Source organism: Abramis brama (assembly GCF_963993115.1).
Source record: "Abramis brama genome assembly, chromosome: 9".
Lineage (NCBI taxonomy): Eukaryota > Metazoa > Chordata > Actinopteri > Cypriniformes > Leuciscidae > Abramis > Abramis brama.
This window is the reverse complement of record NC_139971.1, coordinates 32,462,901-32,485,177: the sequence shown is the minus strand read 5'-3', so window position 1 is coordinate 32,485,177 and position 22,277 is coordinate 32,462,901. Positions and strand designations below refer to the sequence as shown.

At 37.3% G+C, this 22,277-nt stretch overlaps 1 protein-coding gene across 2 annotated transcripts; it reads right to left on the bottom strand.

Annotated features, from left to right (window-relative positions):
• Positions 1 to 468: 468 nt before the first annotated feature.
• Positions 469 to 22,045, bottom strand: nudt4a (nudix (nucleoside diphosphate linked moiety X)-type motif 4a). 2 transcript variants are annotated; one of them, XM_084124786.1, is made up of 5 exons: positions 21,447 to 22,045; positions 11,361 to 11,471; positions 6,857 to 6,901; positions 6,624 to 6,708; positions 469 to 3,233 (listed from the first exon to the last, which is right to left on the bottom strand). In XM_084124786.1, the coding sequence occupies exons 1-5, from the start codon at positions 21,672 to 21,674 to the stop codon at positions 3,028 to 3,030; spliced, it is 675 nt and encodes a 224-aa protein (XP_083980912.1). In that variant the 5' UTR covers positions 21,675 to 22,045; the 3' UTR covers positions 469 to 3,027. The 2 variants fall into 2 exon arrangements, with proteins under 2 accessions (XP_083980912.1, XP_083980911.1); XM_084124785.1 differs by having other exon boundaries at positions 6,624 to 6,711; positions 21,447 to 22,025.
• Between the last annotated feature and the right edge of the window lie 232 nt (positions 22,046 to 22,277).

Below are 22,277 nucleotides of genomic sequence, written 5' to 3'. Positions count from 1 at the left end.
AATGAAAATCAGGTTGATGTCAGAATCCAACGTCAGATTGACGTCAGTCTCCAACGTTGGACAGATGTTGTATTGTGGTTGAAAATGAAAATCGGGTTGACGTCTTTCCGACTTTCATTTCCAAACAAAATCCAACGTCTGTCCAATGTTGGATGTTGACGTCAACCTGACATTGGACTCTGATGTCAACCCGACTTTCATTTCCACCAAAATGCAACCCCTGCAACCAAAATCATCCCCTGACTTACTACTAGTTACTACTTTCTACTCAAGGACCTTGACAGAATTGTAGTGGAGTAAAAAGTACGATATTTGTCTTTCAAATGTTGAAGTTGAAGTAAAAAGTTTCCAGAAAATATAATACTCAAGTATGATACTCAAAAAGTGTACTTAAGTACAGTACTCACTCAAGTAAATGTACTTTGTACCTGTCCACCTCTGCGTAAAATACACAAGTTCACTCAATTTAAAATTCAAAACTGATAGTAAATGTTGTGTTTATTCAGAAATCAGAATGTCAAAAATCAGAGTGTATGAAAATGAACTCTCAACATTAAAAAATTGACTATAACACATGCAACTACAAGGCTAACAAAAATTGAACAAGATGAATATTTAAAATGGTAAACATATTGTAAAAAAAAAAAATTCTGTCTGTTTTCTATAAACACCTTAAATTAACTTTTGTCCAAATTTTAAAGCTTGATACTCTGCATTTAAATTTTGCTCCTCTCATCCTTTCTTCACACCACAGATTAAACTTAATGCCTTGCCTTCCTTTCTGCTTTTTCTTTCCTTTCTTCTATTTCTTACTTGAATTTTCTGACTGCACACTCTAAAAAAAGTAGATTATACACATCAGCTATTAAATAACCAGTGGATGTCAATTTATTTAAAGAATTGAAATATAATTACTGAAGGTTAAAGGTCGCCCACTTTACCTAAACCCCACTGGCCCACTTTATCCAACACATTCAGCCAAAGTGGGTCAGCAAAAATTTGCACCTTGAAAGAAAACTAACAAATGTTTAAACATTTTTACATTCTTAAACCAATTTTATTCCTTGTCAACTGTAGTAACAAACAAAATGGTAACTGTCAGAATAATATTTGTATAGATTTAAAAAACTTATGTCAAAGGGTTTTCAACCTTTCACCTTGAGGGAATCTTCCTTTTAGGTGTGGCCACACACCCTAATGTCATATTGCATCAACCAAAATTATTAAAGAAATAGAATCTCTTTAATAAAGACCATTGTTATGCTCTGAAAGTATAAACCCATTGAGCACAGTACAATCAAGCTTAACCGGCCCACTTTACCTGATGGCCCACTTTACCTGCATTCAGCTATATGCCTCCAAGAGAAGACTTGCCACATGACTTTCCATGTTATCATGCCGAATCCCTCTTTTAGCCATGTTTTTCTAAAGCAATATATGCACACAGATAAGCTATTACAAATCACAGTTAACATCCCGACTTGTTCTTTACAGAGTTCATTCTGAGTTTGGAACAGAGATGAGTTTATTTTGTTTGAAAATTTTGATTTCCGAAGACAGGCAAAAAAAAAAAAAATTCAATTTCTGTCAAATCACATTCACATTGTGGACATTTTAACACCATAATGTTTTACATATCAAACAGTGTTCATTGAGCCTCACTGATAAACAAGTAAAGAGCTGAGGTGCCTGTGTTTTTAGCAGTGCAATAATTTAACTTTAAATGTCTAAAACAAACTGTGGGACTCATAATACCAAATAAACTACTAAGGCAGAAGCTGACATTTTTAATATTAAAACATATTTACAACCTAACATGCAATCTTCCCTCTGAAGAAAGGTAAGTTTACCATTTACAGTCTTAATAAAACAGTTTGGCCACATATTCCATCCCGTTCAGTGAATTCCGCATAAAAATTCCACTGGAAAAAAAACAAACAAAAAAAACATAGTGGAAGATTACAAAGGCCTCAAAGGAAAAGCATTATGCACAATTACATAAAATTCCTCCTCAGCTATTTAAACTCCCAAGATTTAGCTATTTATACGTGAATTGTTACTATAATCAAAATAAATGTATACTGCATTTCTGCAGATCTTAGAAAAAACTGGTTTGACAAGAGATGTATTAGAGTTAACATTAGGTGTTTATGCCTTTTTTTCTGAAATATTCAGAATATCACTTCAGGCAATATAAACAGCATAACATTACATAGTCTTTCATGGACCAATGACACCAGACTTTTATTTATTTATTTTTTTCTCACATTTTACCAAATGCCATTGTGTCTTAAAGAGACAGTGGCTCAGAAGTAATTATAGGAGATGGAAAATGAAACCTTTATGTGCAAAGAGAAAGAAGCGTAATCACATTGCACCGCTTAATGTGGCAAATTCACATTTAAGACCAAACTGTGAAAAGACCTTCAACTTCACAGCATGTTAAACCTATATTACAGGTAGATATCTGTGATGAAGGCATCTAATATAACCAAAAGTAGCCCAAATCCTCTTTTAGACTATTTACGTATTCTATAATTCATGATTATGATAATTTTTTACCCCTATTTGGTTCTTTATCAAGAATTTGACCCAATACCTAACAAATAAGAGTAGTTATCTATTAGATATAAATAGACAGCATTTCAAAAAGACTCATCCTTTATCTTTTCTAAACAACAATCAGTCCTTTTCACATCCATCATTGTCTTCCTCCACCTAAAGCATCTGTAAAATAATATTTCTAAAATATCCATCACGGCACGCGTCTCCATTAATATGCGCTGACTTGACGTCACTCTTCTTCAAATAACTTTACCTTATTTGGCTTGAAATGCACGTTTACGAATGAAATATTATGAAAACAACTCTCCTTGTTCTTATTGACCCGGAAACTTGCAGGCATTTCACAACAAGCCTTTGGTTTCTACACTTGAAAAAAATTTCAAATAGTAAACATTGAAATTATACATGCAAAACTGTCTTTTCCAATAGCTTTCCTTGCATCGGTGCCTTCTAGTGGCAGTTCTATCTGTGCAAACGGGCCAGTTCACAGTCCTGTGAGGCTGTCTGGCGGAGGGGGGCGTTGTCATCCGTGTTCTCCGGCTCCTGAGCATTGCCGTTTGTGGGGCCGCAGTGAGGAGTGAGTTTGCGGAGATACTCTGCGTGGACAGGTTTGTGGCACTGTAGCACCCGGATCGCCTCGTCGATCTTGAACCATTTCCGCTTCCGACCTGCAAAACATATTTCAGAGCATTTTGAAATATTTAAAAGCATAAAATACAGTAGTCTACGGATCCCCTTAAGGGACATGGTGATGGGAAAAAATCCTAGATGAATAAAATTAGTCATATCGTGATATAAGATATTGGTCATATCGCCCTCCCATACTCCCACAAAAGTTTTGCGTTCCCCTTTGTGCAAAGTTTCTCAGAAATTTTTTTTGTTAGAGTATGGGTAGGTGATATGACCAAAATCTTATATCGCGATATGACTATTTTATTTATATATCACGATATAGTTATTTTTGCTCTAAATAAGGTTATGATGATATAAAATTACTAGTTAAAATTACTAGAAATTTAATCATTCTTGTCACCATTTTCAATATGACAAAAAAAAATACTGGCCTAAGTTAAAAAAACAACAACTCTAAAGCTTACTGAAGACTTGCAAAAAGTGATAAAGAAAGAACAAAGAAACCAATTACAAGCATATAGGAAAAAAATACAATAGAACAAAGACACAAATTGTAGAATTCTGTCATCATTTACTCACCTTATGAATTTCTTTCCTCTGTTGAACACAAAAGAAGATATTTTAAAGAATATGGGTAACTAAACAGTTTTTGGTCCCCATTGACTTCCATAGTAGGAAAAAAATACTATGGAAGTCAATGGTGAACCACAACTGTTTGGTTACTGACATTTTGTTCAACAGAGGAAAGAAATTCATACAGGTTTGGAACAACTTGAGGGTGAGTAAATGATGACAGAATTTTCATTTTTGGGTGAACTATCTCTTTAACTCTTCAAGCCCAATTAGTCGGCAAAAAGCACTCAGTTCAGTTCTCACACGCTTTATGAGCAGTGGCTTTATGAGCAGCGCATATAGCGAAATGAGTCGTCTTTCGCTGCTAACTGCGCTTTAACGGTTTAAAATCACTTGTTTTTAAACAGCAATAGTTAAAAATGCATGCTAACGATAAGCTTTCGTGACCGCGTAGCACAGCAACGTCATGTGAGCCGCGTAACCGCGATAGAGCAGATAGTCCCAAATTTCAACCGGTTAATCGTGTCTACCGGTATACCATCTATGTAAGAGAATGCAAAAAAAAAAAAAAAAGTTCTCTGAACGTTCAAAACAAGTAGTAACATTTAACAATGTTATCCAACAAGCGCAAATAGGGGAAAGGGAGGCAACAGACATCCAATAAAAAATGTCCAATGTTTGTTAAACAGTCCAGTAAATGGAACGATAAGGGTGTCCAGGCATCAATAGTAGCAGGTTTAACCTTGTTAAGTTGTGCTGTTGTACATTAATATTTTACTATGTTAAGAAAGTTATATATCCAGTATGTTTTGGTACACATATATGGCGTAAACCAGTTTTGAATTGCTTTTTGTTTTCGTTTTTTTTGCGGATGCAAAACCAGCCAACACAAAGATCAGAATCATCATTAAGGAGACACAGACCTGAATTAAAGATCTAGACGGTTTGAAGACTTGCTGCTCAGTTTAAAAAATGCACAGCTTTATTTAAATACAGTACAAAAGGTCAACTTCACAGTAAACTTGACAGACATTTGGCTGCCCAACCATCTGACTGACAAACATTCCACTGTATTTATAGTCCTCAAAACTGTCTCTCACAAAGTGCTGAAACTTAAACATTTCACCTTAAGCATTTTTAAATGTCATATATGCGGGAAGGTTAAAGGTCATTACTTTGACAATCAGACTATTGAGCTTTTCTATGCATTCAGCTCAGCTCTGTGCCAAGTACACCCGCTTCCTCTCTGTGTATTGAGGTTATGATGCCCTATTTGGCAGCCGAAACTATGGTACAAGCAGAGCGAGGCCAGCGTTAGGGGGTGTAGTGACGCTAACTGGAAAACAACTGTGCCCCTGCTAACAGCACGCCTCCCTGTGAACAAACTTCGGTCTATTTATACGGCTGCTTGGACTGAAGGATTACCTGTTTTTTTCTTTCCTCACCATCTACAAATAGTGCAAGTTTTGAATTGCGCTGTCTGTGGGAAAATGTTATTATTGTGTATCCTTCCTGACAACAAAAATTCAGTAAGTAGAAGGTTTTAAGTGGCTAATCATCCACATGCCTGCTCTATATCTGTAATAGCTTTGGAGAATAGTTACATAAATCCTCATATTTGCAGCTGCTTACAGATCAGCAGTTGCGCCTTATGAAAAGAAATGAGCTGGTTATGATAAGCTTGTCTAAAACTATTTAAATTCTGTCCTGTTAGCAGACTAAGCTGTTTGCAGACAAATAAAGTTGCGACTATTGATTTACTGCAGACTTGGGAAGAGGTCACTTTGTTACAGGTGAACTTCTCTGAAGGACCCAATTTCCATGGTAATCAATGCGGCCTGTGTGCTGCAATATTCAAAAGTCTTGTTCTGAAGCCGTATGATAGCTTTGCATGAGATTTGAGAACTATGGCGGAGAGGAGGATTTTTAGTGAGCAAATTTATCAAATGGCTTCAGAAGAATTGTAATATAGCACACAAATCAGACTACTTTCAAGCCGTTTTTTTTTTTAAAATCAGCCTAAGAGTACATTTACACGAAAACAATGTACTAAAAGCAGAAAACGGCATAAAAAGTTTTACGTTTTTAGTTGAAAACGGTGTCGTTTAAAGGCACACTATGCAGTTTCCGTTTTTGTCAAACAGCGACCTCTTGAGTCGCTGTGGAGTACTTGTATTTAACGTTACTGTCATAAATACCACTCACGCAGAGCCGTCCCTTCCGACCGCACTTTCTTCGTCGACTCTGCCATGATTCACGTCTGAAATGCGTGCTAGTGTCTTCCATAGAGGCTGCTTCATATGTTGTTGATGTATGTGACGTCGTGCCGTAAAGCAAGTCGTGATTCTCGCGAGATTTGTCGGGGCGCCACCTCTCAAACTTGCATTGCTGGTTTTGCCAGCGGCGAACAATTTAAAATGTAGTGTCACGTGACCCTTCAGAAATCATTCTAATATGCTGATCTGGTGCACAAAAAATTTGTCATGATCAATGTTGTAAACTTTGTGCTGCCTAATATTTTGGTGAAAATTTTCCAGGATTCTTTGATGAATAGACAGTTTAAAATAACAGCATTTATTTGAAACAGAATTTTTTTGCAACATTATAAAAGTCTTTACTGTCACTATTGATCAACTTATTGCATCCTTGCACAATAGAAGTATACATTTCATTTAAAAAAGTAAATCAACTCAAAAGCAAATCCAAATCAAATGTGATCTGATTCACAAGTGACAACTCTTTTGAGTCGGTTCATTTTAGTGAATGAAAAACAATTATGAATCACATTTCAGCAGTTACTGAATTAATCTGAATTTGTACAAAAGACAGTCTTATTCATAACATCAACTCACCAATATTGACTGAGTCCTCCCAGTCTTCCAGTGTCTCTGTAACAGTAAGCACATACACATATGTCCGATGCTTGCTGTCCTGGTTCTGCTGTACAGAATGAGAAATATAAAGTTATCACATGGCTACACAATGTGCACTGAGTAGGTGTGAAGATGTTTATGAAATAAAGCCTTGTTTATTGAAGTATCAGTGACCGCATCTTATTTTATATAAGGCAGTTTGGCAGTCTTACCTCAAACACCCCCAGTAGCCTGCCAAGGGTACCCCTCACACCAGCCTGTTTAAGCAGGAATAGACACAGAAAAGGCATTAGAGAGACTCACTTTTGTCCCAACCTACAAGCTTTTTCAGTTTTAAACATGGTTGAGGCATCAAACTGTAAATCATACAGAAATATAGTTGAATAACAAAAAATATAGTCCCATAACAAATCAAATGACTTCGGCAAATGACTTCGGCTATGACATAAACTGCAGCATGATTCTATCAGTGCTAACATTGGCTTAACATGAAGATGAACACACCAAATTTCTGGAACCGTACCAGCTGACGCCGACACATCAGGCCAAAACATTAGCCCCAGCTCACTGATCCGGGAGACCTGAGCTGCGTGTTTCCATAACACAGGAGACTCCCGGACAACATAATGCTCATAAGGGAACATCATGTCTTCATTCAGACATTGCAAAATGCCCCAACCAGCCCGAGCTCACCCTGCAAATTGGGTTGATACGACTGTTCAAAATCGGAACTGACAAACAACAGGGGGCGATTTCAGGGACTATGAGAGATTTGTCTATTTAAAATACCCTGAGAGTGTTTCTGTCATCTCTGTGTATCCTCATCTGACACGATCACTTAACATGAGCATTGCCCTAGACAAACCCTGAAAAAAAACATCATAGCTGGAAAAGGACCAAATTTAAACATTTCATGTCGTTTTTATGTCCCATTCAGAGTTTTGGCCTAGCTACATTCATTTAAAGAGGACCTATTATGCTCCCCTTTTACAAAGCCTTGATTTTGTTTTTGGGGTCAATTAGAATAGGTTTTCATGCTTGAATGTTAAAAAAACACCTTATTTTTCACATATTTTCCATTGTTGCAGCACCTCGCTTCCCAGTCTGTCAGTAACTATCTGTTTAGTTCCGGTCTCTTATAAAGCCCCTCCTTTCAAAAAGCACAATGTGCTCTGATTGGTTGGTTGGACCAGTGTGTTGTAATTAATCAACCGCTTCAAACGTGTTTCGGAAATGTCACACCCCTTACCATAGCCGCGAATTTCAACACACTACAAATGCAACTCAACCAAGGGGACTTTTTTGTGTATGCCTCAGGCAATAAATATTTCAATGTGGGATGTTGTGATGTGTACGTTCCCAGAAGAAAACTCAAGACTACACTACTCCTGGGCAAAAACAACAGGCCAAGCCAAAAATGGCTAAATATTTAGTGGTCTTAACCATTTTAATCACAAATCACTGGTCGGGAAATTAACAAGAATTGCACAAATACTGTAGCTAAAGTAACTTAGGAATAGCCTTTCCCCAACTTGCAGACAGCCTTTTACATGAAGAAGAGTCAGTGTTGTTTCACTCAATGTTAATGATTTCAAACAGTTCATTAAGAGTTGAAAAAGGTCTCCCAGTTCATTTGAGTTTATTGTGAGACCAAATATGCACAACAGGGTTCAAATCTGGACTCTGACCAGGCCAAAACATGAGCCTCATGGACTTGTTCTCAAGCCACTTCTTGGTTATCTTTGCAATTTGGGCTGGAGCATTGTCTTGTTGAAAAATAACGTCTGATAATTTCTCTTTAGATAACAACTTTTCATTTGTGAAGCAAGCCATTCTGCAATATTCTCCTGTACTCCAAAGCATTATAAGACTTTTCACAGTGATGTAGCTCACCAATACCATTGTGCCACCACACAATGACTCCTCTTCCTCCATGTTTCACTGTGGTAGAGATGCATTCATTGTTATATTTCTCACCAGATTTCCGAAGACACCGCTCTGGAGCGTCACCATGCAACTCATGCTTCATAGTGATTAATCACTCCACACACATAGGAGTGCATTTGCTTACATTTTGCTAATTTCCTGACCAATAATTTGTGGTTAAGACAATGAAAAGCTTAGTGTTTAGCCATTTTGGGCTTGGCCCTTTTTTTCTGCCCAGGAGTGTACGGAATTCAGAAAAAGTTCTTACTGATATAGAGAATAACTCACTTTGGAGTGGACTTTGTACTTTGCAACTTTGCAGACTTTTTTAATGTGCATTGTGCAAACAGCAAAATTACATTCTTAAGAGACCTGAAATGTAATAAAGCATAATAAGTCCTCTTTAACATTTCAAGTAAACAAATGTATTAAGTTATCATTAAATAATAAAAAAGTTCCTTTTTACAAGAGGCCTGTTATAAAAAAACGACCCGCTTCGCAAGAGCTTTGGGACATCCCATCCCTGGCAAACCCCCGGGGGGGTAGCAGTTTATGTCCCATGAGTGTTGCCATAGCCAGCAGCAGCATGCTGTAATTCACAGACAGGTTTATGATCTCCTCCAGGGTCTCCCTAACACTTGAATGGCTTGAGTTACACCTTTTAAACCATTATGTAACAAAAAAATCCCTCGAAGTACAAAATAAAGTCTTATGCATGAAGGAAAAAATAGGCCAAATATTACTTAGTTGGGCAGGGTTTTTTTTTTTTTCAGTGTTATGCAATTATGCTTTAGTTAACTAAAATGTAAAACTAATTCAATCGATTTTAAATTATTGAATTCAATTCAATATGTTATTAAAGAAAACATTAATGCAGGCTGATTTTATTTTGTTATACATCCAGATAGCGTGTCCAGCCCTGTTGTAAACGTCACTATTCGTTTAGGGTACAATAATTAATTTCATACTTTTAAAAAAAAACATTGACTACTGTAATTAAGCTGCATTCACATTGGGCAACTGCAAGTGTCCAAACACCATGACTCTTGAACCTCAGGGATATGTGCATTTCAGACGGACGAGGCCAACGGTAACAGGACACGGTTTCTAAATGTCGCTGTAATGCTTCACAGCTGTCAACAAATTACCCTCTTGGCATCCTCTATGATGGCACTTCAATGTCATGACACAGCCCATCCTTGAAATGGACCACATAACCATTAGCAGGGCTAAACATGAAAAGATTCATTTAGTGAAGCCTCTTAAATTGAAGATGAAAGAAAACGGGCTGATGTACAGATTGTGAATGATGATTGAGGAATCTATATGGTGGTGGTGGTGGTGGTATCACATGACCATAGCTCTCATACCGAAAACAGTTGAGTCAAAGGTGTGGGCAAAAACTGAATGGAATGCAGTGTGAATGTTTCATGGACTTTTTATGGATAATTGAACTGCATAAAACACATTAAAAAAAGATAAACAAAGATGTGAGCTTAGTCTTTAGTTTATAATATTATTCTTGAGTCATTATTTGACTAATTTAAGACATTTGTCCATAACTGGATTAAAAATTGGTTTACCAAGATGATGATTGGTTGCAACTTGCTGTACTGTGTTACTTTAAAAAAAAAAATAGTATGCAGCATATAGTATATACTGCTAAGTATGCAATAAGCAGTATGGCATGGTGTAAAACAAAAAATCCTGGTGACAAGATATGAGACAGCTGCAAACTATAACTCTCACCTAAACATGAGCACGGTCTCTTATGTTGGCGCTTTAAACATAACTACAGTACAGTCAAGCCTCATTTAGGACCTTGGACCTACCGACAGACCATCAGAAGCCTGAGGGACCGACATTACCCAACAGACCACCTGATGATGCAACCCCCTTCAGTAAACCAGAGAAGATAAGACAAGGTTTTTATTTTATGCTGATAAATACATAAATAACAGAGATCAACTGATAAGTCACAGTTACTGATAAAAAACAAACAAAAATAACAACTTTATTCAACAATTTCTTCTCTTCTGTGTCAGTCTCCTATGCTGTTAATGTTGTAAACACAGTGTAGTGCTTCCGGGTTCTACGTCAGAACGCCGGCTCATTATTGGCCAGCTCCAGCATCAGCATCACACGCATGCGTCGTGGTGCTTACGTGAACAGCGTCAGCCAATAATGAGCCGGCGTTCTGTCGTAGAACCTGGAAGTGCTGCACTGTGTTTACAACATCAACAGTGTTGGAGACTGACACAGAAGAGAAGAAATTGTTGTATAAAGTTGTTATTTTTGTTTGTTTTTTGCGCACAAAAAGTATTCTCGTTGCTTCATGACATTAAGATTGAAGCACTGTAGTCACATGGACTATTTTAACTATGTCTTTACCCCCTTTCTGGGCCTTGAACGTTGCAATGACATTGCTGCCTATGGCTGGTTCAGAAACCTCTCGGATTTCATCAAAAATATCTTAATTTGTGTTCCGAAGATGAACAAAGGTCTTACGGGTTTGGAACGACTGAGTAATTAATGACAGAAATTTCATTTTTGGGTGAACTAACCCTTTAAATCTGCAGTGGTCAGCTAGTAAAAATCATAGCTCTCAGAAAATTACGAGTTTACACTTTGTAATTACAAGTTCAACAAGCACGTGAAGGCTTTTTACAGTTCAGAACTGTTACTATAATTATGAAATGGTGTGAAAGCAACTTTCACTCTGCAGGAATTTGGAGCTTCAGGGCTAGAGTCGAGAACCAATGAGAAAGAAACCTCGAGGACAGAGCTCACCTCCTCATAGACTTCTCGAACCGCAGCTCCTCCAGGCTCCTCTTCTGGCTCCATCCCTCCTCCTGGAACAATCCACTGATCTGGGTGTCGACTGCTGCTAACGAGCAAAACCTGCCACACACACACACACACACAGAGCTTAGTCAGCTAGTCCAAATCCAAGTTCTCATCAACACTTTGTCAGGACATCTTGATTGTATAACTAAGCCTAACCTGATACTGCTCAAAGTATCATTAGCAAAAATACCATCCATCTGATAAACTTCCTTGCACTCTAGAAGAAATGTTGGCCTCAGCATGTACTGTAGCAATTCATTTCATTTTTATTAAGAGTGATAGTTAATGTTTTGACAGTTTTTCAGTCTTCAGTGTCAATTGTTCAATGTCTTAATAGTCTACATCCCTTAATCCTCCTATCCAATACCTAAACTTAACAATTATCTTACTAACTATTAATTAGGAGTTTATTGAGGCAAAAGTCATAGTTAATAGTTACTTATACCATGGTCTGGGTGAATACTCGATTCTGATTGGCTGCAGGGTGTCCGTTAAAAAGTGATAATGTACACCTAGGAAAGGCATCCCGTCAATTTGCCTGATGACAGTTCAAAATTATGGCGCTGGCTCAAACTCACTGATCAACTGCTGCGGTCGGGTCGCTGTGGCCACGTTACTTGGCAACGCCTGTATACGGGAGATATTAAATAGTGCGCTCGACTTAATAAATAAAAACCCTCACGATTTTTACTCTAAAACACATTAAAGTATTATTAATTGATTAAATATTTCTTTCTTTCGTAAGTGACCATGGTATAAGGGGGTTAATGCCCTTCGAGGTGTCCATTGTCAGGTATTAATGGACCTCCGCTGCGCGTCGGACGGTTCACGCCTCGCCGTCGTCCATTAATACCTGATAATGGACACCTCATCGGGAATTAACCCTTACTTAATAGTGAGAAATGGTTAATGTTGTTAAAGCTACACTGTGTAATTTTTTAAGTTGATTCTTAGCAAAAAACACTTTGTTCTTTCAAAATGATATGTGCTCATTAATGTGTAATTACTTCTAGCAACTAATCAAGTATTCTCGTAAGCGTAGAATCTGCCATTTAGAATACATACGAGCGAGTCACTCGAATGGCGGCAGCCATGTTGCGCCTCCATCTTGAAAATACATTAGCCAAAGAGGGATATACCTGGAAATTCAAGCTTCGCCCTTCGCGTTTTTACACTCAGTGGCACCGTGACGAATGCGAGGGGGAGATTACTCGCGACTGCCGGCAGATTTGAAATAATACGGCCACCGTAGGAGTTAAAACGCCCTCGGAATGGGAGGGGCTAGAAAGTAATATTCAGTTGGTAGTCATAAACAATTTCACCGCTAGATGGGAGAAAATCCTACACCGTGTAGCTTTAATGTTTTGACGGTTTTTGTCCATGCAATGAATGTCAATGGGTTCCAAAACAACATTGGACCCCATTGCCTTTCATTGCATGGACAAAAAAAAGACATTTCCCAAAATATCTTTTAGAAAGTTTGATCAGTCTTTTACTAAAATTTGTATATTTATTACAATTGCATTTCTGCTTCCATAATGAGCTACTACATTACTCTCGCTCAATGCTGTCACTCTCCACTACTCTTCTAGAAGGCAATCGTATATCTGTGGAATCACGTCTTATAAATAAACTACCGGCAACAGCTGTCTCAGCCATAGCGACAGATTCTGTCTGCTGAGAGTCAAGCTCTGCTTTGGGGTATGAGGTGTGGGAGCAAAAACAGCTGCGGCTAGACCAGGTGACCATGAGAGATGTGGAGAAATCTCACAGGTTCCGCCTTTACATTTCTCCTGAAGGATCACACGGTTCAATCATAGCCTAAGTTTGCGAAAACCTAAGAATCAATATGCCCACTAATGCAGATGGTTCAGTTGCAGTAGTTGTTCAAGGATAAAAATACAGCATGGTAATTAGAGTTAAAGTTGTTCACCTTTATTTTTTAGCAATTTAGTGCACTTTCATTTCAGCAAGCATTGCAGTCAATATTTAACTGTTATGCAAAGTTCCCCACCTACTGATAGCTTTGAAAAAAAACTTTTTGATTCAATCATCCTTGCAACTGATAAATTGATAAAACTAAGCCACAAGGTTAACAAATCTTCTGACTAACAGCACAAAACAGCAAAGGCAGAATTTAACCACTGATATGTAGACTACATTATTAACCATCAAATCAAGAATCTATTTTATTATATTTTACATTGAGTAAATTAGAGCATCCTGGGAAATGAACTGTTCTGCCACCATAGTCTATAACATAAGTTCAATTATTAATAAATATAAATTAATAAAATGTATATAAATTAAATTCCTACATTTGGAATTTCAAATGCTTCTAATTAATATAATTGCCTTATTCTAGAAATATGTATGACAACACTTATAGGTATAATTCAAAGATATTAAATTAAATGCATTATTCAAAGATTTTTGCAGTTAGACGTTTCACTCCATTCTACTTCAAATTGCAAGAATTCTGTTTGTAACAGTGTTCACTGTATTATTGTTATTTTGGAAATTAGATATTATAGATTTTATTAATATTTTTCATTTTAAGATCTGTTAAAGTTTTAGTAAGTTTTTAGTAAGTTTTTTTATTTGTATTATTTTTTAATGGCTATCTATTTTTTTATCTATTTTTTTTTTCAGTTGTAGTACATCAAGTTAAGCTAAATGATAATGACAAATATTGTCTTAGCAACTAGAAATAATATGGGTTTAATTTTTGTTTTATATTTTGTGACGACCCGTGTCTTAAGTGCGGTTTTCCCCAGCGCTGGCTGGATGTCTTCGCCATCCTAAATGGTCACATTGTAGACACCTGTTGCTTACTTCCCTTTGGGCCTTTAAAAGAAGCAAGATGGATCAGACGCGGGTGGCCTACTTCATTTGTTTCCTTTTGTTCTTTGTTTTTTTGTGCTTCTTTTTGCACACACCACAATGACACAGCATATTACATTTCCCTGCATTGATTTAGCATTACACTATTGATGCCTGACTGCTACATTACACATATCTTTTGTATAGTTTTCCTTTTGTTAAACATTTGTTTCAAACTTCGGCTGTCTCGTGTTTCCCGTTCCTCGTGTTGAATGGTGCACATTGCCCAACCCTGCTGTTTATAGAACACTCTACCAGCTGATGACGTTAAAAATCAAGGGTAAAAGGACTGAATCAAGGACTGTCTGAAAGCCACAACAAATGGATAACAGTTTCTATGACTTTAAAAACAGCCCATTCATCTGAATAGCATTACTTGTATAATCAATCAATTACTCAATCTTTTTCTCCATTATAAAAATGATTATTTATTACTCCAACCCCTCACAGACCTGAGCATCTGCTGACATACTGACCCAGTTCAGAGCCCAACTGACACTCAAGATGAAATGCATGTTAAATCCCAGCCTGAGTCTGAGGGGCACGGTGTGACCCCCATCGTCATAAACATGACCAAAGAGAACGTGAATCTTTATAGTTGGGCAAACACCAGCAGACAGGCTGTCTTCCAGTCACGATAGGCATGAGGGTCAGGGCTGTGTTTGACATTTCAGGAAAGTCTGTAAATGTATTTGTGGATTAGATTATAAAAGGTTTTATAATTTCACAGATAGTTTGCAACTTTGAATGCAAGACATCATATTTGGCAAATGCTTTTATCCTATAGGCTATTATCCTATTAAGATGTGTTTTGCTCGATCGTATCACAAGCAGACGAGGGAGACACATTCCCGTTCACACCTGGTGTTTTAATCCATCTCTTTTGTCCACTTTCAACCATTTCTGTCCTGATTTCTTCGAGGGGCGGATAAATGTATGGGCTTTTTCAGATCTTTCGGTCTAATGGACAAAATAAGCTTGTGTAATTTACATATGAACGCGCACGGAGATGAAAGAAAAACATACGGAGAGCATCAGCTTTAGTTTTTAATCTGACATCCACAAGACCATGCCGAACGCGAAGTGCGTGTTAGAAATCATGGTGAGAGAACATTGTGCTTGATACGTATTTCGTCTTCAAGCCAAACTTAGGTCTTCAGCTGACAAAGTTTAAATCCAATCTGGCTAGTGGGCCTCCCATAGGTCAGTATGCGGAGAGTAGGCAGCCTTTTGCGGCTGTTCAAATGCATTCAACCACATGAGCGTCTACTACACCATGAAAGCAATCCAGTCAAATGCATTTTCGACTACTTCTGAAAGTGGTCAAAAGTGGACAAGCTCAAAACTTTTTAGACCCCATTTACACCTGTGTTTAGCATCGTCCACTTGTGATCCGATCTTAATACCAGGTGTAAACAGGATCCTAAACTTCTGAAGCTATATAGGCTATTATTACAGCATCAGTGTGTGTTCCCTGTGAATCGAACCCATGACCTTCCAGTTGCTAACGTAATGCTGTCCCAGACGACTAAAACAACTCACATGCATAATAGCACAAAACTAGGCTACCAAGAAATTCACGCTTTCAAACCTTTCACTTCATTTGCAAGTTTAAAATGTAAAGCTCACAAGCTAAAGGGGGAAACGCTTGCAGCTTAAAATCAGTCACGTACAGCACGCAACTGAGTGCCATTTCATTCTGGCTTGTTTTAAGGGTCATTGTTCAGGTTCAGTCCACTGTATCATGTTCGCATTTAAGGGGATCATTGTTGCTATGACAACTCTGGCACAACTGTTATTGAATCAGTCTGCTGAGCTTGACAATTCAAAAACTGAAATAAAGTCCCTGAGGCAAACGTGGTCCTTTTGGTAGACCAGAAATGACTGTTTATCCCTAACATAATTCTTTGTATATTTAAAGCTGAAGTTATAAAACCTACTTTTGTTTGGGACAACTCTGTCCAAAGAAAAACAGTTCAGGCATTTTACCAAGATGCAAAACAAAGACTAGCAAAGCCACCACATTCAATAAAAGTCTTAAGTGGGCAACAGAATGACAGTTGCTCAACCGAAACACACACCCAAAAACACAAACACATTTTTCAGAAGCACTGTATCAGCAGTATTCTTTCTGAATGTAAATACACATCCCAACCACACTGTCATGAGGAAAGTCAACAAACCATGTTTTTTTCTGATAAAATGACATGCTTATTACTGTTGTGGTATTACCATGCAATGCACACAAGCAAATTATTGTTATGTTTGGAATACTGTACCTCACAATTCAATACGCTCAACTTTTGACCTTTCCAGTGTGATGAATGAACCAGAAGTAATATTCTGCATAATTTTTTAACACCCTTTGAGAGATTATTTGACTGATTATTTGACAAATACGTGCTATATAGTTTACAAGCTATTGACGTCTTTCCGTGGTTGAAACACTGATTCAGCGACTAGACATATTACAGATTTTAAGTTGTACTGTATCTTTCAACATACCTTATGATGTTCATTCATGTTTATTTTATGCTGCAACTAGTAGTAAAGAGAAAGAGATGATCAGTTCACGTGCGCTCTGCATTGCTTGCCACTTCGATTGAGTCATGAAATCCAAATTGACCCTATTTACTATAGCGCACATTACTATTCTTGTGGTGAACAATTAATCCGAAAAACATTTGTTTGTCGTGGTAATTTTTCCACGCTTCCACGATTCCAAGCTTCCACTCCGGAATAGAGTGGTGCAGGTATGACTTCACTTTGTAGGCCAACCAGCAGTTAGCATCACATTGGTTCCCTCGAGAAAAACCCAATAGGATTTTCCCATAGGCTTTTGGATTGTCGCTAAAAACAAGCTCTGTGATCAACAAAAGTTTATGATACTTGCACGTTTTGTTCATAATTTTCACAGATGAACACAACTTTTATGAATTTTGAAGCCTAAATGCAGTCACCAGAAGTAAAAAGCAAAAGGTAGGCAATGAACGAACTAGCGTACATCACGATCCCACGATTTCAACGTCACCATCACTAATCTTCCGACAACTCTTTCGGTTATCTTAAAGACTTTTCCCCAGAAAGTTTGAGTTAGAATAGTTTATAAGAGCACAATTATAAGCATAACGAGGCTATAAAAGCGAACTGAGCTTGCATGTTCGGCATAATGACGTTTAATCTCCTCGACTGCCTCTGTAGTCCCATTTAGCCAATTGTTAGCAACCGCCTGGGGTAATCCTGAGGTGTTTTATGTCACGGAATAAAAGTGTCTTGAGCTTGTGTTCACCAGAGACCTTATTTCAGCCATTTAACAAAAAACCCATTCAAAAAACCCATTGACTTCGGGACGATGGAACTGGAGGTGCTTAAATGCTAACTCGCTTCCACGTTTTGGCCTACAAAGTGTTGTCATACCTGCACCACTCTATGACGTTCCTTCTCTGATGACGTCAGTTTGACGTCTTGGGTTGAATATCCTTAACCACTTCCCTCAAACCGTCAGACTGCTATGAGCAAGGGATGGAGAGGAGGTGTGCTAAAGTAAAACCCCAATTCAATATTCAATTTCACTGGGAAATACGTCACAACACTGAAGTAAAGTCGGTTGCAACTTGTGGTTCACAGGGACTTTAAAGAGTGCCAAAATGATATTCATTGTTTGAATTTTATTATAAAATGGACAGAATTTGAAAGCTGAGACTTTGTGTCATTACAACAGTAACAAAGAACAAAGCTTATAGAGTGGTGCAGTTATGACGTCAGAACCCAGAAGTCTAATTCACCGCTGGTTCCTTCGAGATTTTCCTGTGGGGCTTTATAATGGGAGTTTTCAGTTCATAAGTTAAAAAGGTCTTGACGATACTTTGACATTTTTTCTACAACATACACTGCACACACCCAAAACTGTCGTTTAGTTACTTGTTAGTATTAGAAACATATGTTTCCAAAAATAAACTGCTTTAAAATTTGCGTTTTCGATATGGGTGTGAGTAATTTACCTTGTAGAACCAAATGTTGTCAAAGTATCGTCAAGTTATGTTTACCACAGGCTTTATTTTACTCATAAATTGAAAAACCCATTAAAAAAACATAGGAAATTCTCTAAGGAACCAGCGGCGAATTAGACTTCCGGGTTCTGATGTCATACCTGCACCACTCTATTGCAATTTATTGGATGGCAGGCACGCACGCTACAACGTTTTGTTCATTAATCGACTGAAAACAGCATAGACCAAAAGATCGATTCTTGGGATTTAAGAATCGATATCGGTTCATCAAATTGAGATTTTCCCCCAGCCCTGTTATGAGGCTTTGTGAGGTCTTGTAGGACAAGAGCACAAACAGCAGATGAGCTGAAGGACTGCACTTCTCTCGAGTGAGCTATGTTGTACCTTGTACTCAGCTAACTATCACCACGGCAGGAATGCATTGACGTCCACAGTAGAGTTCCTGTACTCAACACTTCAAATGATCAGAAGAAATACACAAAAAAGAGAGGTAAGATCCTTCCCAAAGAGGAGGATAAAAGAGAGCTAAACAGCAATCGGATAAAAAATTTGAAAGAAAGAGACAGATTAAAAAAGTGGAAAAAGGACTCAGTCAGGGGACAGTAATTGCTGTCATTCTGGTTCTATAAATTGCTCCTGATATGTCACTTGGAACCTTAGAACATAGTGTAACTTACCCCCTCCCCTCCTAGTGCTAATCACATGGAGGAGAAACCTAGGAGACCAGGTCCTGTTGCAATGCGGAACATTCAGGGTCGGAGGCTCCCGTGCCTCAACATGCTTTATGTAACTTTGACAACTCTAGTATTACTTAATTAAAGATTCACTGACTTGGTAGTTTGGTCAAGTTCATTTAAGGAAAAGAAAACATCTATGGGGGAGTATTTGTGTATACAACAGCATTTTCCTGTAATTTCTGAGTGCACTTTCCACATCAGGTCAAGCCCTCATCTCAGGAGTCAAGAGCACCTCGACTGTGACTGACAAGTTTCATAATAGACAGTATTTTTAGTCTAAGCAGAAACTACTTTCGAGGAGGTCGCAAAATGCTGCGGGTGATTAATTTGATAGTACTTTTCAATGAGAGACTTTAAATTCTGTGGAACGCAAATTATATTTTGAAAGACTTTCAATGCATATAGACAAACAAAAAAAATACATAGATTTTCAAAATATCTCACAGATTAAAGTAAGTCATTCAGGTTTAGAATGACATGAGGGTGAGTAAATTATGTAAATGATACATTTTTGGGTGATTTAGATCTAAAACTGATTGTTTTTGACTATCCATTTCACATTTTGAGCCTAAAGGTGCATAAATTGTCTGTACTGTACATGGCAAGCATTCGCCAGTCAATCACAAAAACCTTACGCACTAAATCCAGCTCTGTCTTAAAAAAATACCTGAGACCAAGCAAACTAACTCTATGAAAACAAAATATCATACTATACAGTACATTTAAAGAGCTTAGGTAACAAGTGCAAACGTGCTTATTAAGAACATTGTGTTCCTTTATTCTCGTTCTCATATACTTATATTGTTACCTGTTTTGAACATGCTGTCATTACTCAGGAGTAAAGCTCACTGCTGGCTTTTAGTGTGCTGATCTCATTGATTACATTTATAAAACCTGCCATCAGTCCTCCATGCACAGTCATATATTTCTAGACATGAATCATGGATTAGTGGTCATTGAGCGCTGAGAAGCTTATTGTAAAGTGTAATCTTTATTTGTAATATTATTTAGTTACTTTACTATTCAGATAGTTATTAGAACATATTCCTGCTTTTGTGATGCTATTTAAATAGACTCATTCATTCATTTTTTTTAAATTCATTTTTCATCTTACAAGTACAATTTTGGTAACAGTTTAGGGACCAATTCTCAGTATTAATTAGTTGCTGTTTATTAGGCCTAGTACATATAAAGCACAAATTAATGCCCTATTCTGCATGACAATATTCTACATCCCTTAATCCTACTAAACTTAACAACCACCTTACTAACCATTAATAAGCAGTAATTAGGAGATTATTGAGGCAAAAGTCAGAGTTAATAGTTAGTTAATAGTGATAATTGGACACTAAACTAAAGTGTGACCAATATTTTTAGTTGAACTATTGTAGCTATTCTGATTAACAACTGTAATTTAAAAAAAAATGGTAGGCCTACTGGTAACAACACAGGTATCAAATAAAGCTGAAACACATACTATTAGGATAGTTACTAGTAACAATAAATAAGTACTAGTAGCCTACCTATTATATAGTTGCTGGTAAATTTGGATTACATAACTGCTGCATCTGTTATAGCCATGTTAGCATCGGGCTAATTTACATATTTACATGATAATATCACAATCCATAAAATTATAAATTATTATACAATACATTTCAACCTGACATATAAAATCTAAAATACATGTGGGTGATACATTCTGAAATATTCCATGTAAACATGTTTCTAAATAAGAGCATTTTCTAGCAGTATCATAAAAATGACAGTCCAACAGAATATATGTTTAACAGTCAAAGGAACTTGACGTGAGACATAAAGGAGGAACTTCATAGTCGGAAGATACTCAACAGCAAAGTTGCAGTGGAACAGTGGACAGATAGTAACTAAGTAACTAATTAGGTGGTCACATGTTACAATAACGTTCCATTAGTTAACATGAACTAACAATGAAAATTACTTTTAAAACGTTCATTAATATTAGTAAGTGTATTTTAAACATTTACTTGATTCCAATCAAGTTCCACTTCCATCTGTTAATATTAGCCTATTTAATGCACCTGAGCTAAACTAACAATGAACAGTTGTATTATTATTAAAGAACGTTAAAAAAGATAAATAAACAGTGAAATAAATGTATTGTTTATTGTTAGTTAATGCATTAATGATACATTATGTTTAAGTGTTAAGAATCTAATGATTCTAGTCACTAATTGTTGGTTTACATTGATTTCCTGGTAAAATAAAATAGCCTACTAGATAGTAACAAGGAATATCACTTTAAAACAGGTTGCAATATCTATTTCTGACGTGTCTGTAGGCGACAGTAGTCGTACAGTAGTCGACAGTTATAGCACTACATAAACCACCAACCACATTTGCACTTCTCTCAGCCTTACCTCGTCCTCCCGATCGTTCTTGAAACATAGACACGCTGCTCGTTTTTTAAAGCCCTCTCCGTCATATGTCCTTGTCTGATTTGGCTTGAATTTCATCATGTGGGGTTTTCTCCGAACAAAACAAGAATACAAGTGTTCTCGGTTGCCTAGTTGTTGGATCGTACGCTCAACGCAACTGCCTTTCAGGCCAAGAGCTGAAAGTCGTCCCAGATTTTCCAGGCTGATCATGCAGTTTGCATTTATAAGACGTGCCTCATGTTGAAGACATAATTCCTCTCTGGAAAGCGGAGATCGTGAGTTGGGGTGTTCTCATCTTGACCATGGTGTCTGGTTGGTGCTGTGTGAAGTGTGAACACTCCTCTGCTGCGGCTCTTCAGTTCTGCGCAGTCGCCTTAAATCAGCTGCAATAGGATCTGCGTTACAAACCCAAGATGCCATCAACAGATAGGCGTTTCCCTTATTGGAAATATGAATGAGACATCATCTCAGCCTCCGGCGAAAAGGGGAAAATGATTCACCGACGCTTGAAGCGGGTAGAATTAAACTATGCTGCATCGCTATAAATTTGATACAATCGTCGGTTATTGATTTAAAGTCGCAGAGACAAAAGCAACACTGCAGCGTTATAACTGAGATTGTGATGATGTTGTATTTGCGCCATCTGCTGGTACCTGAGTATTAAAGGGATAGTTCACACAAAAATAAAAAATGTGTCATAATTTACTACTCCTAATGTTGTTCCAAACCTGTTTGAGTTTCTTTCTTCTGTTGAACACAAAATAAGATATTTTAAAGAATGTTGGTGACAGTTGATGCCGCGACATCCACTGA